Source organism: Oncorhynchus gorbuscha, linkage group LG10 (assembly GCF_021184085.1).
Source record: "Oncorhynchus gorbuscha isolate QuinsamMale2020 ecotype Even-year linkage group LG10, OgorEven_v1.0, whole genome shotgun sequence".
NCBI classification, from domain to species: domain Eukaryota; kingdom Metazoa; phylum Chordata; class Actinopteri; order Salmoniformes; family Salmonidae; genus Oncorhynchus; species Oncorhynchus gorbuscha.
In genome coordinates, this window is record NC_060182.1 from 99,459,161 (window position 1) to 99,479,378 (window position 20,218).

At 47.4% G+C, this 20,218-nt stretch overlaps 1 protein-coding gene across 1 annotated transcript in view; it reads left to right on the forward strand.

Moving 5' to 3' along the window:
* The window catches only part of gfra4a (GDNF family receptor alpha 4a), a 395,952-nt gene that overhangs the window by 340,318 nt on the left and 35,416 nt on the right, over positions 1–20,218 (forward strand). The window contains exon 6 of the mRNA XM_046364670.1: positions 10,218–10,327. Within this exon, the coding sequence (XP_046220626.1) occupies positions 10,218–10,327 (110 nt within the window). The remainder of the gene's footprint in view (positions 1–10,217; positions 10,328–20,218) is intronic.

Consider the following 20,218-nt stretch of genomic DNA (forward strand, 5'->3'; position numbering starts at 1 on the left):
CAGTCACATACCTCTTTACCTCCACCTACAGTCACATACCTCTATACCTCCACCTACAGTCCCATACCTCTTTACCTCCACCTACAGTCACATACCTCTATATCTGCACCTACAGTCACATACCTCTATACCTCCACCTACAGTCATATACCTCTTTACCTCCAGTCACATACCTCTCTACCTCCACCTACAGTCACATACCTCTATACCTCCACCTACAGTCCCATACCTCTATACCTCCACCTACAGTCACATACCTCTATACCTCCACCTACAGTCACATACCTCCACCTACAGTCACATACCTCCACCTACAGTCCCATACCTATATACCTGCAGTCACATACCTCTATACCTCCACCTACAGTGACATACCTCTATACCTCCACCTACAGTCACATACCTCCACCTACAGTCACATACCTCCACCTACAGTCACATACCTCTCTACCTCCACCTACAGTCACATACCTCCACCTACAGTCACATACCTCCACCTACAGTCACATACCTCCACCTACAGTCACATACCTCTCTACCTCCACCTACAGTCACATACCTCCACCTACAGTCACATACCTCTCTACCTCCACCTACAGTCACATACCTCTCTACCTCCACCTACAGTCACATACCTCTCTACCTCCACCTACAGTCACATACCTCTATACCTCCACCTACAGTCACATACCTCTATACCTCCACCTACAGTCACATACCTCTCTACCTCCACCTACAGTCACATACCTCTATACATCCACCTACAGTCACATACCTCTATACCCCCACCTACAGTCACATACCTCTTTACCTCCACCTACAGTCACATACCTCTATACCTCCACCTACAGTCACATACCTCTTTACCTCCACCTACAGTCACATACCTCTATACCTCCACCTACAGTCACATACCTCTATACCTGCACCTACAGTCACATACCTCTATACCTCCACCTACAGTCACATACCTCTATACCTCCACCTACAGTCACATACCTCCACCTACAGTCACATACCTCCACCTACAGTCCGATACCTATATACCTACAGTCACATACCTCTATACCTCCACCTACAGTGACATACCTCTATACCTCCACCTACAGTCACATACCTCCACCTACAGTCACATACCTCCACCTACAGTCACATACCTCTCTACCTCCACCTACAGTCACATACCTCCACCTACAGTCACATACCTCCACCTACAGTCACATACCTCCACCTACAGTCACATACCTCCACCTACAGTCACATACCTCTCTACCTCCACCTACAGTCACATACCTCTCTACCTCCACCTACAGTCACATACCTCTCTACCTCCACCTACAGTCACATACCTCTATACCTCCACCTACAGTCACATACCTATATACCTCCACCTACAGTCACATACCTCTTTACCTCCACCTACAGTCACAGACCTCTTTACCTCCACCTACAGTCCCATACCTCTATACCTCCACCTACAGTCACATACCTCTATACCTCCACCTACAGTCACATACCTCCACCTACAGTCACATACCTCCACCTACAGTCACATACCTCTCTACCTCCACCTACAGTCACATACCTCTCTACCTCCACCTACAGTCACATACCTCTCTACCTCCACCTACAGTCACATACCTCTATACCTCCACCTACAGTCACATACCTCTATACCTCCACCTACAGTCACATACCTCCACCTACAGTCACATACCTCCACCTACAGTCACATACCTCCACCTACAGTCACATACCTCTCTACCTCCACCTACAGTCACATACCTCTATACATCCACCTACAGTCACATACCTCTATACCCCCACCTACAGTCACATACCTCTATACCTCCACCTACAGTCACATACCTCTTTACCTCCACCTACAGTCACATACCTCTATACCTCCACCTACAGTCACATACCTCTTTACCTCCACCTACAGTCACATACCTCTATACCTCCACCTACAGTCACATACCTCTATACCTCCACCTACAGTCACATACCTCTTTACCTCCACCTACAGTCACATACCTCTATACCTCCACCTACAGTCACATACCTCTATACCTCCACCTACAGTCACATACCTCTATACCTCCACCTACAGTCACATACCTCTATACCTCCACCTACAGTCACATACCTCTATACCTCCACCTACAGTCAAATACCTATATACCTCCACCTACAGTCACATACCTCTTTACCTCCACCTACAGTCACAGACCTCTTTACCTCCACCTACAGTCCCATACCTCTATACCTCCACCTACAGTCACATACCTCCACCTACAGTCACATACCTCCACCTACAGTCACATACCTCTATACCCCCACCTACAGTCACATACCTCGACCTACAGTCACATACCTCTATACCTCCACCTACAGTCACATACCTCTCTACCTCCACCTACAGTCACATACCTCCACCTACAGTCACATACCTCTATACCTCCACCTACAGTCACATACCTCCACCTACAGTCACATACCTCTCTACCTCCACCTACAGTCAAATACCTCCACCTACAGTCCCATACCTCTATACATCCACCTACAGTCACATACCTCTATACCTCCACCTACAGTCACATACCTCTTTACCTCCACCTACAGTCACATACCTCCACCTACAGTCACATACCTCTATACCTCCACCTACAGTCACATACCTCTCTACCTCCACCTACAGTCAAATACCTCCACCTACAGTCCCATACCTCTATACCTCCACCTACAGTCACATACCTCTCTACCTCCACCTACAGTCACATACCTCCACCTACAGTCACATACCTCTATACCTCCACCTACAGTCACATACCTCCACCTACAGTCACATACCTCCACCTACAGTCACATACCTCTCTACCTCCACCTACAGTCACATACCTCCACCTACAGTCACATACCTCTCTACCTCCACCTACAGTCAAATACCTCCACCTACAATCCCATACCTCTTTACCTCCACCTACAGTCACATACCTCTATACCTCCACCTACAGTCACATACCTCTATACCTCCACCTACAGTCCCATAACTCTATACCTCCACCTACAGACACATACCTCTATACCTCCACCTACAGTCACATACCTCTTTACCTCCACCTACAGTCACATACCTCTATAACTGCACCTACAGTCACATACCTCTATACCTGCACCTACAGTCACATACCTCTATACCTCCACCTACAGTCACATACCTCTATACCTCCACCTACAGTCCCATAACTCTATACCTCCACCTACAGACACATACCTCTATACCTCCACCTACAGTCCCATACCTCTTTACCTCCACCTACAGTCACATACCTCTATACCTCCACCTACAGTCCCATACCTCTTTACCTCCACCTACAGTCACATACCTCTATACCTGCACCTACAGTCACATACCTCTATACCTCCACCTACAGTCATATACCTCTTTACCTCCAGTCACATACCTCTCTACCTCCACCTACAGTCACATACCTCTATACCTCCACCTACAGTCACATACCTCCACCTACAGTCACATACCTCCACCTACAGTCACATACCTCCACCTACAGTCACATACCTCCACCTACAGTCACATACCTCCACCTACAGTCACATACCTCTATACCTACAGTCCCATACCTCTATACCTACAGTCACATACCTCTATACCTCCACCTACAGTCACATACCTCTTTACCTCCACCTACAGTCACATGTGTCTGTACCTCTACCTACAGTCACATACCTCTATACCTCCACCTGCAGTCACATACCTCTTTACCTCAACCTACAGTCACATACCTCTATACCTCCACCCACAGTCACATACCTCTTTACCTCCATCTACAGTCACATACCTCTATACCTCCACCTACAGTCACATACCTCCACCTACAGTCACATACCTCCACCTACAGTCACATACCTCTCTACCTCCACCTACAGTCAAATACCTCCACCTACAGTCCCATACCTCTATACATCCACCTACAGTCCCATACCTCTATACCTCCACCTACAGTCACATACCTCTTTACCTCCACCTACAGTCCCATACCTCTATACCTCCACCTACAATCCCATACCTCTTTACCTCCACCTACAGTCACATACCTCTATACCTCCACCTACAGTCACATACCTCTATACCTGCACCTACAGTCACATACCTCTATACCTCCACCTACAGTCACATACCTCCACCTACAGTCCCATACCTCTTTACCTCCACCTACAGTCACATACCTCTATACCTCCACCTACAGTCCCATACCTCTTTACCTCCACCTACAGTCACATACCTCTATATCTGCACCTACAGTCACATACCTCTATACCTCCACCTACAGTCAAATACCTCCACCTACAGTCCCATACCTCTATACATCCACCTACAGTCCCATACCTCTATACCTCCACCTACAGTCACATACCTCTATACCTCCACCTACAGACACATACCTCTATACCTCCACCTACAGTCACATACCTCTTTACCTCCACCTACAGTCACATACCTCTATAACTGCACCTACAGTCACATACCTCTATACCTGCACCTACAGTCACATACCTCTATACCTCCACCTACAGTCACATACCTCTATACCTCCACCTACAGTCCCATAACTCTATACCTCCACCTACAGACACATACCTCTATACCTCCACCTACAGTCCCATACCTCTTTACCTCCACCTACAGTCACATACCTCTATACCTCCACCTACAGTCCCATACCTCTTACCTCCACCTCCACCTACAGTCACATACCTCTATACCTGCACCTACAGTCACATACCTCTATACCTCCACCTACAGTCATATACCTACCTCTTACCTCCACCTCAGTCATACCTCTCTACCTCCACCTACAGTCACATACCTCTATACCTCCACCTACAGTCACATACCTCCACCTACAGTCACATACCTCCACCTACAGTCACATACCTCCACCTACAGTCACATACCTCCACCTACAGTCACATACCTCCACCTACAGTCCCATACCTCTATACCTACAGTCACATACCTCTATACCTCCACCTACAGTGACATACCTCTATACCTCCACCTACAGTCACATACCTCTTTACCTCCACCTACAGTCACATGTGTCTGTACCTCTACCTACAGTCACATACCTCTATACCTCCACCTACAGTCACATACCTCTTTACCTCAACCTACAGTCACATACCTCTATACCTCCACCCACAGTCACATACCTCTTTACCTCCACCTACAGTCACATACCTCTATACCTCCACCTACAGTCACATACCTCCACCTACAGTCACATACCTCCACCTACAGTCACATACCTCTCTACCTCCACCTACAGTCAAATACCTCCACCTACAGTCCCATACCTCCACCTACAGTCCCATACCTCTATACCTCCACCTACAGTCACATACCTCTTTACCTCCACCTACAGTCCCATACCTCTATACCTCCACCTACAATCCCATACCTCTTTACCTCCACCTACAGTCACATACCTCTATACCTCCACCTACAGTCACATACCTCTATACCTGCACCTACAGTCACATACCTCTATACCTCCACCTACAGTCACATACCTCCACCTACAGTCCCATACCTCTTTACCTCCACCTACAGTCACATACCTCTATACCTCCACCTACAGTCCCATACCTCTTTACCTCCACCTACAGTCACATACCTCTATATCTGCACCTACAGTCACATACCTCTATACCTCCACCTACAGTCATATACCTCTTTACCTCCAGTCACATACCTCTCTACCTCCACCTACAGTCACATACCTCTATACCTCCACCTACAGTCCCATACCTCTATACCTCCACCTACAGTCACATACCTCTATACCTCCACCTACAGTCACATACCTCCACCTACAGTCCCATACCTCTATACCTCCACCTACAGTCACATACCTCTATACCTCCACCTACAGTCACATACCTCCACCTACAGTCACATACCTCCACCTACAGTCACATACCTCTATACCTCCACCTACAGTCACATACCTCTATACCTCCACCTACAGTCACATACCTCCACCTACAGTCACATACCTCCACCTACAGTCCCATACCTCTATACCTACAGTCACATACCTCCACCTACAGTCACATACCTCTCTACCTCTACCTACAGTCACATACCTCCACCTACAGTCACATACCTCCACCTACAGTCACATACCTCTCTACCTCCACCTACAGTCACATACCTCCACCTACAGTCACATACCTCTCTACCTCCACCTACAGTCACATACCTCTATACCTCCACCTACAGTCACATACCTCTATACCTGCACCTACAGTCACATACCTCTATACCTCCACCTACAGTCACATACCTCCACCTACAGTCCCATACCTCTTTACCTCCACCTACAGTCACATACCTATATACCTCCACCTACAGTCACATACCTCTTTACCTCCACCTACAGTCACAGACCTCTTTACCTCCACCTACAGTCCCATATCTCTATACCTCCACCTACAGTCACATACCTCCACCTACAGTCACATACCTCCACCTACAGTCACATACCTCTATACCTCCACCTACAGTCACATACCTCGACCTACAGTCACATACCTCTATACCTCCACCTACAGTCACATACCTCTCTACCTCCACCTACAGTCACATACCTCCACCTACAGTCACATACCTCTATACCTCCACCTACAGTCACATACCTCCACCTACAGTCACATACCTCTCTACCTCCACCTACAGTCAAATACCTCCACCTACAGTCCCATACCTCTATACATCCACCTACAGTCACATACCTCTATACCTCCACCTACAGTCACATACCTCTTTACCTCCACCTACAGTCACATACCTCCACCTACAGTCACATACCTCTATACCTCCACCTACAGTCACATACCTCCACCTACAGTCACATACCTCTCTACTTCCACCTACAGTCAAATACCTCCACCTACAGTCCCATACCTCTATACCTCCACCTACAGTCACATACCTCTCTACCTCCACCTACAGTCACATACCTCCACCTACAGTCACATACCTCTATACCTCCACCTACAGTCACATACCTCCACCTACAGTCACATACCTCCACCTACAGTCACATACCTCTCTACCTCCACCTACAGTCACATACCTCCACCTACAGTCACATACCTCTCTACCTCCACCTACAGTCAAATACCTCCACCTACAGTCCCATACCTCTATACATCCACCTACAGTCCCATACCTCTATACCTCCACCTACAGTCACATACCTCTTTACCTCCACCTACAGTCCCATACCTCTATACCTCCACCTACAATCCCATACCTCTTTACCTCCACCTACAGTCACATACCTCTATACCTCCACCTACAGTCACATACCTCTATACCTCCACCTACAGTCCCATAACTCTATACCTCCACCTACAGACACATACCTCTATACCTCCACCTACAGTCACATACCTCTTTACCTCCACCTACAGTCACATACCTCTATAACTGCACCTACAGTCACATACCTCTATACCTGCACCTACAGTCACATACCTCTATACCTCCACCTACAGTCACATACCTCTATACCTCCACCTACAGTCCCATAACTCTATACCTCCCCCTACAGACACATACCTCTATACCTCCACCTACAGTCACATACCTCTTTACCTCCACCTACAGTCACATACCTCTATAACTGCACCTACAGTCACATACCTCTATACCTCAAACTACAGTCACATACCTCCACCTACAGTCCCATACCTCTTTACCTCCACCTACAGTCACATACCTCTATACCTCCACCTACAGTCCCATATCTCTTTACCTCTACCTACAGTCACATACCTCTATACCTGCACCTACAGTCACATACCTCTATACCTCCACCTACAGTCATATACCTCTTTACTTCCAGTCACATACCTCTCTACCTCCACCTACAGTCACATACCTCTATACCTCCACCTACAGTCACATACCTCTATACCTCCACCTACAGTCCCATAACTCTATACCTCCCCTACAGACACATACCTCTATACCTCCACCTACAGTCACATACCTCTTTACCTCCACCTACAGTCACATACCTCTATAACTGCACCTACAGTCACATACCTCTATACCTCCACCTACAGTCATATACCTCTTTACCTCCAGTCACATACCTCTCTACCTCCACCTACAGTCACATACCTCTATACCTCCACCTACAGTCCCATACCTCTATACCTCCACCTACAGTCACATACCTCTATACCTCCACCTACAGTCACATACCTCCACCTACAGTCTCATACCTCCACCTACAGTCACATACCTCTATACCTCCACCTACAGTCACATACCTCTATACCTCCACCTACAGTCACATACCTCCACCTACAGTCACATACCTCCACCTACAGTCCCATACCTCTATACCTACAGTCACATACCTCTATACCTCCACCTACAGTCACATACCTCCACCTACAGTCACATACCTCCACCTACAGTCACATACCTCCACCTACAGTCACATACCTCCACCTACAGTCACATACCTCCACCTACAGTCCCATACCTCTATACCTACAGTCACATACCTCTATACCTCCACCTACAGTGACATACCTCTATACCTCCACCTACAGTCACATACCTCTATACCTCCACCTACAGTCACATACCTCTATACCTCCACCTACAGTCACATACCTCTATACCTCCACCTACAGTCACATACCTCTATACCTCCACCTACAGTCACATACCTCTATACCTCCACCTACAGTCACATACCTCTTTACCTCCACCTACAGTCACATGTCTCTGTACCTCTACCTACAGTCACATACCTCTATACCTCCACCTACAGTGACATACCTCTATACCTCAACCTACAGTCACATACCTCTATACCTCCACCTACAGTGACATACCTCTATACCTCCACCTACAGTCACATACCTCTTTACCTCAACCTACAGTCACATACCTCTATACCTCCACCCACAGTCACATACCTCTTTACCTCCACCTACAGTCACATACCTCTATACCTCCACCTACAGTCCCATACCTCCCCCTACAGTCACATACCTCCACCTACAGTCCCATACCTCCACCTACAGTCCCATACCTCTATACCTCCACCTACAGTCACATACCTCCACCTACAGTCACATACCTCCACCTACAGTCACACACCTCTTTACCTCCACCTACAGTCACATACCTCCACCTACAGTCACATACCTCTCTACCTCCACCTACAGTCACATACCTCCACCTACAGTCACATACCTCTTTACCTCCACCTACAGTCACATACCTCCACCTACAGTCCCATACCTCTATACCTCCACCTACAGTCACATACCTCCACCTACAGTCACATACCTCTATACCTCCACCTACAGTCACATACCTCTTTACCTCCACCTACAGTCACATACCTCTATACCTCCACCTACAGTCCCATACCTCTTTACCTCCACCTACAGTCACATACCTCCACCTACAGTCCCATACCTCTATACCTCCACCTACAGTCCCATACCTCTATACCTCCACCTACAGTCCCATACCTCTATACCTCCACCTACAGTCCCATACCTCCACTTACAGTCCCATACCTCTTTACCTCCACCTACAGTCACATACCTCCACCTACAGTCACATACCTCTTTACCTCCACCTACAGTCACATACCTCTATACCTCCACCTACAGTCACATACCTCCACCTACAGTCACATACCTCTTTACCTCCACCTACAGTCACATACCTCTATACCTCCACCTACAGTCACTTACCTCCACCTACAGTCACATACCTCTCTACCTCCACGGGAAGTTGAGTTGTAGCAGGGAGTTGCGTTACCTCTTCCCAGAGGCGCATGTAACAGCTACACACTATGTCCATCTGTTTAGAGATGAATATGTTATTCAATGTGTTTCTGTCATGATAATAGCAGTGAGGCCAAATTCTAAATCAAACAAATGATCCTTGCTATGGCTCATCTCAGTACTGTTCCATACATCAGCCCAGTAGATACCCAGTCTCAGTCCCTTAAACTTTTATCTTACTCCTGTCAGACTGGCAGTCAGAGGAGGAAGGGGAGACAGGGAATGGACAGAGGACAGAGGAGACAGGGGAGGAAGGGGAGATAGAGAATGATGGTTGTTGTCTTGTGTCCCCCACCCAGGTCCCGCTGGGCCCAGTTCCAGTACGACTGTCAGCCCTCAGAACACTTTGCCAGCGGCTGCAAACAGGACAACTACGCAGCCTGCCTCCTGTCCTACACTGGCCTCATGGGTAAAGTAGTCCTAACACACTGGCTTCATGGGTAAAGTAGACATAACACACTGGCTTCATGGGTAAAGTAGACCTAACACACTGGCTTCATTGGGTAAGTAGTCCTAACACACTGGCTTCATGGGTAAAGTAGACATAACACACTGGCCTCATGGGTAAAGTAGACCTAACACACTGGCTTCATGGGTAAAGTAGTCCTAACACACTGGCCTCATGGGTAAAGTAGTCCTAACACACTGGCTTCATGGGTAAAGTAGTCCTAACACACTGGCTTCATGGGTAAAGTAGTCCTAACACACTGGCTTCATGGGTAAAGTAGTCCTAACACACTGGCCTCATGGGGCACCGTGGGGGGGGGGGGGCACTTCGTACTTCGTCTAATTTATTTTCAATGATTGTACGTTGGCAAGTAATATTGATGGTAAGGGCAGATTTCCCTGTCGGCGGATCCTTACGAGGCAGCCCGCCCTGTGTCCTCTTTCTCTTGCCAATGACGGGGATTTCGGCGTTGTCGGGTGTCTGAAGAACATTTTTGAAGAAAAATATCTTTGTCTAATCCGAGGTGAGTGATCGCTGTCCTGATATCCAGAAGCTCTTTGTCTAATCCGAGGTGAGTGATCGCTGTCCTGATATCCAGAAGCTCTTTGTCTAATCCGAGGTGAGTGATCGCTGTCCTGATATCCAGAAGCTCTTTGTCTAATCCGAGGTGAGTGATCGCTGTCCTGATATCCAGAAGCTCTTTGTCTAATCCGAGGTGAGTGATCGCTGTCCTGATATCCAGAAGCTCTTTGTCTAATCCGAGGTGAGTGATCGCTGTCCTGATGTCCAGAAGCTCTTTGTCTAATCCGAGGTGAGTGATCGCTGTCCTGATGTCCAGAAGCTCTTTGTCTAATCAGAGGTGAGTGATCGCTGTCCTGATATCCAGAAGCTCTTTGTCTAATCAGAGGTGAGTGATCTCTGTCCTGATATCCAGAAGCTCTTTGTCTAATCAGAGGTGAGTGATCGCTGTCCTGATGTCCAGAAGCTCTTTGTCTAATCAGAGGTGAGTGATCGCTGTCCTGATATCCAGAAGCTCTTTGTCTAATCAGAGGTGAGTGATCTCTGTCCTGATATCCAGAAGCTCTTTGTCTAATCAGAGGTGAGTGATCGCTGTCCTGATATCCAGAAGCTCTTTGTCTAATCAGAGGTGAGTGATCGCTGTCCTGATATCCAGAAGCTCTTTGTCTAATCAGAGGTGAGTGATCGCTGTCCTGATATCCAGAAGCTCTTTGTCTAATCCGAGGTGAGTGATCGCTGTCCTGATATCCAGAAGCTCTTTGTCTAATCCGAGGTGAGTGATCGCTGTCCTGATATCCAGAAGCTCTTTGTCTAATCAGAGGTGAGTGATCGCTGTCCTGATATCCAGAAGCTCTTTGTCTAATCAGAGGTGAGTGATCGCTGTCCTGATGTCCAGAAGCTCTTTGTCTAATCAGAGGTGAGTGATCGCTGTCCTGATGTCCAGAAGCTCTTTGTCTAATCAGAGGTGAGTGATCGCTGTCCTGATATCCAGAAGCTCTTTGTCTAATCCGAGGTGAGTGATCGCTGTCCTGATATCCAGAAGCTCTTTGTCTAATCAGAGGTGAGTGATCGCTGTCCTGATGTCCAGAAGCTCTTTGTCTAATCAGAGGTGAGTGATCGCTGTCCTGATATCCAGAAGCTCTTTGTCTAATCAGAGGTGAGTGATCGCTGTCCTGATATCCAGAAGCTCTTTGTCTAATCCGAGGTGAGTGATCGCTGTCCTGATGTCCAGAAGCTCTTTGTCTAATCAGAGGTGAGTGATCGCTGTCCTGATATCCAGAAGCTCTTTGTCTAATCAGAGGTGAGTGATCGCTGTCCTGATATCCAGAAGCTCTTTGTCTAATCAGAGGTGAGTGATCGCTGTCCTGATGTCCAGAAGCTCTTTGTCTAATCAGAGGTGAGTGATCGCTGTCCTGATATCCAGAAGCTCTTTGTCTAATCAGAGGTGAGTGATCTCTGTCCTGATATCCAGAAGCTCTTTGTCTAATCAGAGGTGAGTGATCGCTGTCCTGATATCCAGAAGCTCTTTGTCTAATCAGAGGTGAGTGATCGCTGTCCTGATATCCAGAAGCTCTTTGTCTAATCAGAGGTGAGTGATCTCTGTCCTGATATCCAGAAGCTCTTTGTCTAATCCGAGGTGAGTGATCGCTGTCCTGATATCCAGAAGCTCTTTGTCTAATCAGAGGTGAGTGATCGCTGTCCTGATATCCAGAAGCTCTTTGTCTAATCAGAGGTGAGTGATCGCTGTCCTGATATCCAGAAGCTCTTTGTCTAATCCGAGGTGAGTGATCGCTGTCCTGATGTCCAGAAGCTCTTTGTCTAATCCGAGGTGAGTGATCGCTGTCCTGATATCCAGAAGCTCTTTGTCTAATCCGAGGTGAGTGATCGCTGTCCTGATGTCCAAAAGCTCTTTGTCTAATCAGAGGTGAGTGATCGCTGTCCTGATATCCAGAAGCTCTTTGTCTAATCAGAGGTGAGTGATCGCTGTCCTGATATCCAGAAGCTCTTTGTCTAATCCGAGGTGAGTGATCGCTGTCCTGATATCCAGAAGCTCTTTGTCTAATCCGAGGTGAGTGATCGCTGTCCTGATATCCAGAAGCTCTTTGTCTAATCCGAGGTGAGTGATCGCTGTCCTGATATCCAGAAGCTCTTTGTCTAATCCGAGGTGAGTGATCGCTGTCCTGATATCCAGAAGCTCTTTGTCTAATCAGAGGTGAGTAATCGCTGTCCTGATATCCAGAAGCTCTTTGTCTAATCAGAGGTGAGTAATCGCTGTCCTGATATCCAGAAGCTCTTTGTCTAATCCGAGGTGAGTGATCGCTGTCCTGATATCCAGAAGCTCTTTGTCTAATCAGAGGTGAGTGATCGCTGTCCTGATGTCCAGAAGCTCTTTGTCTAATCAGAGGTGAGTGATCGCTGTCCTGATGTCCAGAAGCTCTTTGTCTAATCAGAGGTGAGTGATCGCTGTCCTGATATCCAGAAGCTCTTTGTCTAATCCGAGGTGAGTGATCGCTGTCCTGATATCCAGAAGCTCTTTGTCTAATCCAGAAGCTCTTTGTCAGAAGCTCTTTGTCTAATCGAGGTGAGTGATCGCTGTCCTGATATCCAGAAGCTCTTTGTCTAATCCGAGGTGAGTGATCGCTGTCCTGATATCCAGAAGCTCTTTGTCTAATCCGAGGTGAGTGATCGCTGTCCTGATGTCCAGAAACTCTTTGTCTAATCAGAGGTGAGTGATCGCTGTCCTGATGTCCAGAAGCTCTTTGTCTAATCCGAGGTGAGTGATCTCTGTCCTGATATCCAGAAGCTCTTTGTCTAATCAGAGGTGAGTGATCGCTGTCCTGATATCCAGAAGCTCTTTTTTGCCCTAAGATACGGTGGCAGAAACATTATGTACATAATAAGTTACAAATAATGCGTCCGAACGTCGGACAAAAAGTCCAAATGTTATACCACAGGTCATAGAAACTTGTCAAACTAAGTATAGAATCAATCTTTAGTATGTTTTTATCATACATTTTCATTAATGTTCCAACCGGAGAATTACATTGTCTGTAGAAAATCAATGGAACGAGAGCTTGGGCTTGTGACAGCGCATTACAAGCCCAAGGCACTCTGCCAAGGCACTCTGCCAAGGCACTCTGCCAAGGCACTCTGCCAAGGCACTCTGCCAAGGCACTCTGCCAAGGCACTCTGCCAGACCACTGACTCAAATAGCTCCCATCCTTTATAGTAGAAGCCTGAAACAACGTTCTGAAGACGGTTGACATCTAATGTAGATGCCCCCAGGGATATGAATGCAGCTGTAGATGCCCCCAGGGATATGAATGCAGCTGTAGATGCCCCCAGGGATATGAATGCAGCTGTAGATGCCCCCAGGGATATGAATGCAGCTGTAGATGCCCACATGGATATGAATGCAGCTGTAGATGCCCCCAGGGATATGAATGCATCTGTAGATGCCCCCAGGGATACGAATGTAGCTGTAGATGCCCCCAGGGATATGAATGCAGCTGTAGATGCCCCCAGGGATATGAATGCAGCTGTAGATGCCCCCAAGGATATGAATGCAGCTGTAGATGCCCCCAGGGACACAAATGCGGCTGTAGATGCCCCCAGGGACACGAATGCGGCTGTAGATGCCCCCAGGGATATGAATGCAGCTGTAGATGCCCCCAGGGATATGAATGCAGCTGTAGATGCCCCCAGGGATACGAATGCAGCTGTAGATGCCCCCAGGGATATGAATGCAGCTGTAGATGCCCCCAGGGATATGAATGCAGCTGTAGATGCCCCCAGGGATATGATTGCAGCTGTAGATGCCCCCAGGGATATGAATGCATCTATTCTCAATGTATTGTGGAGATCATTCCAAGAGAGGAGCAAGACAACTAAAGGCTTACTTACCAAAGGAGTCTGAATAGTTAACTTTGTGAACAGGTTTGATAACTTGTCATTTTAAATCTTAACAGTGAATTAATGTAAATCGGGAAGGTCTTGGAGCAGGGCTTTGTAAACAAAAAGAGTGTAATGATGTTATCTACGTGACTTTAAAGAGGTCCAGCCAACCTTTTGGTAAATAATACAGTGATTTGTCATACAACTGTCTCCTGTGATAAAACAAAGGGAGCTTTGATTAAAGTGCATCCACGGGTTAAAGAGGTTAAACACAGGTAGAAAGGTTGACTGCACAATCTACTTCCTGCTGGCTAAAGAAAGACTGTTTCTGGAAAAAAGCCCACTTTAAATATTTGTTTCTTAACCTCATCAATCACGATGGCACTGAAGCCTCAGGACCAGAACATCCAATCAATCAGAAAACAAGTTACAACAACAGTCAAAACTAAACTACATTACCTATTGGGACACACAAGCACAAGCAAAATGCAGTGCTATCTGGCCCTAAATTCACCGTACACCTCGGCAAAGTATTTGACAACATACAAGCTCAGTGAGCACAGCCTTGCCATTGAGAAGGGTAGACGCAGGAAAACCTGGCTCCCTGTAGAGGAAAGGCTGTGCAACCACTGCACAACAGCAGAACCTGGCTCCCTGTAGAGGAAAGGCTGTTCAACCACTGCACAACAGCAGAACCTGGCTCCCTGTAGAGGAAAGGCTGTGCAACCACTGCACAACAGCAGAACCTGGCTCCCTGTAGAGGAAAGGCTGTGCAACCACTGCACAACAGCAGAACCTGGCTCCCTGTAGAGGAAAGGCTGTGCAACCACTGCACAACAGCAGAACCTGAGACGGAGCTGCATTTCCTGACAAAATGTCAAAAATATATAAAACAATGAGTGCCATTTCCCCAAATGTTAAACCCTTAGAGGTTTCAAAGACCTCTCTGATGAGGATAGGCTACCCGTCCTGTTGGGGGAGGACGCAGAGAGCTGTGGGTTGGCAGACCACTACATTGCTGCCTGCCATAAGATGAGGGACAGTGTCTGACAGACCGACCAACCTGCACATGTCCTCTACTGTATGCTTATTGTTATTGTTCAGTGATTGATTATTGTTGCTACTGATTGTCCTATTGACATTATTGATTATTATTTAAATTATTTAAATATTGTAAATTAGTCACTTCATCTCCAAGGTACGCTTTGGCAATATGTACATTGTTAAGCCAATAAAGTGAATTGAATTGAAAGCGAAAGGGAGAGAGGCAGAGAGACATACGAATTAGGATCTGGCTAAAAATACTTGAATCAGTTATAGAACCCATTACCTTTTATGGTTGTGAGGTCTGGGGTCCGCTCACAAACCAAGAATTCACTAAATGGGACAAATACCAAATTGAGACTCTGCATGCGGAATTCTGCTACAATATCCTCTGTGTACAACGTAGAACACCAAATAATGCATGCAGAGCAGAATTAGGCCGATACCCACTAATTATCAAAATCCAAAAAAGAGCCGTTAAATTCTACAATCACCTAAAAGGAAGCGATTCCCAAACCTTCCATAACAAAGCCATCACCTACAGAGCAATGAACCTGGAGAAGAGTCCCCTAAGCAAGCTGGTCCTGAGGCTCTGTTCACAAACACAAACACACCCTACAGAGCCCCAGGACAGCAACACAATTAGACCCAACCAAATCATGAGAAAACAAAAAGATAATTACTTGACACATTGGAAAGAATTAACAAAAAAGAGCAAACTAGAATGTTATTTGACCCTAAACAGAGAGTACACAGTGGCAGAATACCTGACCACTGTGACTGACTCAAAGTTAAGGAAAGCTCTAACTATGTACAGACTCAGTGAGCATAGCCTTGCTATTGAGAAAGGCCGCCGTTGGCAGACCTGGCTCTCGAGAGAAGACAGGCTATGTGCACACTGCCCACAACATGAGGTGGAAACTGAGCTGCCCTTCCTAACCTCCTGCCAAATGTATAACTATATTAGAGACACATATTTCCCTCAGATTACACAGATCAACAAATAATTAGAAAATACAACTCCCATATCTACTGTGTGAGATACCACAGTGTGCAGGCAAGATTTGTGACCAAGAAAAGGGCAACTAGTGAAGAATAAACACCATTGTTGTCATGTCGTGTGTGTAGGTGGCAGGGAAGTCAGGCGTAGGAACAAGAACCCGTCGCGCACCAATCCATAAAACACGAGCATAACAATAAACAATCTCTGACAAGGACATGAGGGGAAACAGAGGGTTGTGTAGGAAGACGAGACAAAACCAATGGAAAATGAAACGTAGATCAATGATGGCTAGAAGGCCGGTGACGTCGACCGCCGAGCACCACCCGAACAAGGAGGCATCGACTTCGGAAGTAAATACAACTCATATTTATAGACCCACCGTCCTCTGGGACGATCTGGATGATGAGGCGCAGGGCGATCCGAAGGATGAGGCGCAGGGCGATCCGGAGGATGAGGCGCAGGGCGATCCGGAGGATGAGGCGCAGGGCGATCCGGAGGATGAGGCGCAGGGCGATCCGGAGGATGAGGCGCAGGGCGATCCGGATGGTGACGGTGGAATTCTCGCAGCATGGAAGGATCTAATACACCGGAACCTCCACCGGAACCCAGCATCTATCCTCCGGACCGTTCCCCTCCCAGTCCACGAGGTATTGAAGGCCCCTCGCACCGATGTCTCGAATCCAGGATGGATCGAACGGAGAGGCCGGGACCCCCTCGATATCCAGAAGGGGCGGAGGAACCTCCCGCATCTCAGCCTCCTGGAGCCACCGGCCTGAGGAGAGACACATGGAACTAGAGGTTAATACGGTAATCGGAGGGAATCTGTAACCTATAACATACCTCGTTCACTCTCCTCAGGACTTTAATTGGCCCCACAAACCACAGACCCAGCTTCCGGCCATCTCTGCCCAGGGCATGAACACCGCCCACTCCCCCGGCCTGTCCTGGCAATAAGACCTCAGAAACCTACCCACATCCTGATTAACTCTCTCTACCTACCCGTTACTCTCGGGTGAAAACCTGAGGTAAGGCCGACCGAGACCCCCAGACGTTCCATGAACAACTTCCAGACCCTTAACGTGAATTGGGGACCCCGATCAGACACTATATCCTCAGGCACCCCGTAGTGCCAGAAGACGTGTGTAAACAGGGCCTCCGCAGTCTGTAGGGCCGTAGGGAGACCGGCAGAGGAAGAAGACGGCAGGACAATGACCAGGATGAAGGTGGAAGATCGGTTATAAAATTCACTGACAGGTGCGACCACAGCCATTGTTGAACGAGGGTTGTAACTTACCTCTGGGCAGGTGTCTAGGAGCCTTGCACTGGGCGCACACAGAGCAGGAGGAAACATAAACCCTCACATCCTTAGCTAAAGTGGGCAGTACTTCCCACTAAGACAGCGTACCGTCCGACCGATCCCAGGATGACCAGAGGAGGGTGACATGTGAGCCCAATAGATCAGTCGGTCGTGGACAGCAGATGGAACGTACAGACGCCCAGCGGGACACTCAGGGGGAGTGGGCTCTGCACGTGACGCCCGCTAAATATCTGCGTCCAGCTCCAACTGGTGCTACCAAACACGAGTGGGATCCATGGACAGCTCCTCTGTGTCATACAGCCGGGACAGTGCGTCTGCCTTCACGTTCTGGGAGCCTGGTCTGTAAGAGAGGCTAAACACAAAAAGGGTGAAAAACATGACCCACCTTGCCTGGCGAGGATTCAGTCTCCTCGCCTCCCGGACTCCAGATTGCGGTGGTCATTCCAAATGAGAAAGGGGTGTTTAGCCCCTCAAGCCAATGTCTCCACACCTTCAAAGCTTTAACGACAGCCAACAGCTCCCGGTCCCCCACGTCATAGTTTCGCTCCGCCGGGCTGAGCTTCTTAGAGAAGAAGGCACAGGGGCGGAGTTTCGGTGGCGTACCCAAGCGCTGAGAGAGCACAGCTCCTATCCCAGCCTCGGAGGCGTCCACCTCCACTATGAACGCCAAAGAGGGATCCGGATGCGCCAACACAGGAATCGAGGTAAACAGAGCCTTCAGGTGCCACAAGAAAAAGGGCAACCACTGAAGAACAAACACCATTGTTGTCATGTCGTGTGTGTAGGTGGCAGGGAAGTCAGGCACAGGAGAATCACACTTGGTATAAAGGGAGTATTTTAACAACTTAAAACAAAAACTCCAAAACTAACGACCATAATAAAATTAATGTGGGTACAAGAACCCGTCGCGCACCAATCCATAAAACACGAACATAACAATAAACAATCTCTGACAAGGACATGAGGGGAAACAGAGGGTTAAATACACAACAGGTAATGAATGGGATTGGAACCAGGTGTGTAGGAAGACGAGACAAAACCAATGGAAAATGAAACGTAGATCAATGATGGCTAGAAGGCCGGCGACGTCGACCGCCGAGCACCGCCCGAACAAGGAGGCATCGAGTTCGGAAGAAGTCATGACAATTGTAAATACAACTCATATTTATTTTCCCTTTTGTACTTTAACTATTTGCACATCATTATAACACTGTATATAGACAGAATATTACATTTTAATTTTTGGAACTTCTGTGAGTGTAATGTTTACTGTTCATTTTTATTATTTTATTTCACTTTTGTTTATTGTCTACTTCACTTGCTTTGGCAATGTAAACATATGTTTCCCATGCCAATAAAGCCCTTGAATTGAATTGAATTGAATTGACAGGAGACACACTATGTTCTGAGAGAAAGAGAGAGCGAGAGAAATAAAGAGAGATGAGAGAGACTGTTTTCTGTCAGATGAGAAAGAGGGAGAGAGACTGAGAGAGAGAGTCTGTGTTCTGTCAGATGAGAAAGAGGGAGAGAGACCGAGAGAGAGAAACTGTGAGAGAAAGAGGGAGAGAGTGAAGAGACAGAGAGTCTGTGTCTGTCAGTGGGAGAGGGAGAGAAAGAGAGAGAGAGAGGATAAATGAAAGAATGAGAGAAAGCGCCCTAGTCATGGTCCATTCCAGACATCTCAAACAGCAGTTGACTGTTGTTGTGTCCTAGTTTTAGCACCTTAATAAGTGCAGCAATTTGAAGAAAAGCTACAATTACTAGCTACCAGGCCATCATCACGAAAGCTAGCGTCAATCATCCCCCGATTCAACAGCCCAGAGAGATCACAACAACACCTGCTTTCTAAATGGATCCCTATTCCCTGTGTAGGGTTCTACTTTTGACCAGAACCTTATAGAACCCTATTCCCTGTGTAGTGTCCTACTTATAGACCAGAACCTTATAGAACCCTATTCCCTGTGTAGTGTCCTACTTATAGACCAGAACCTTATAGAACCCTATTCCCTGTGTAGTGTCCTACTTATAGACCAGAACCTTATAGAACCCTATTCCCTGTGTAGTATCCTACTTA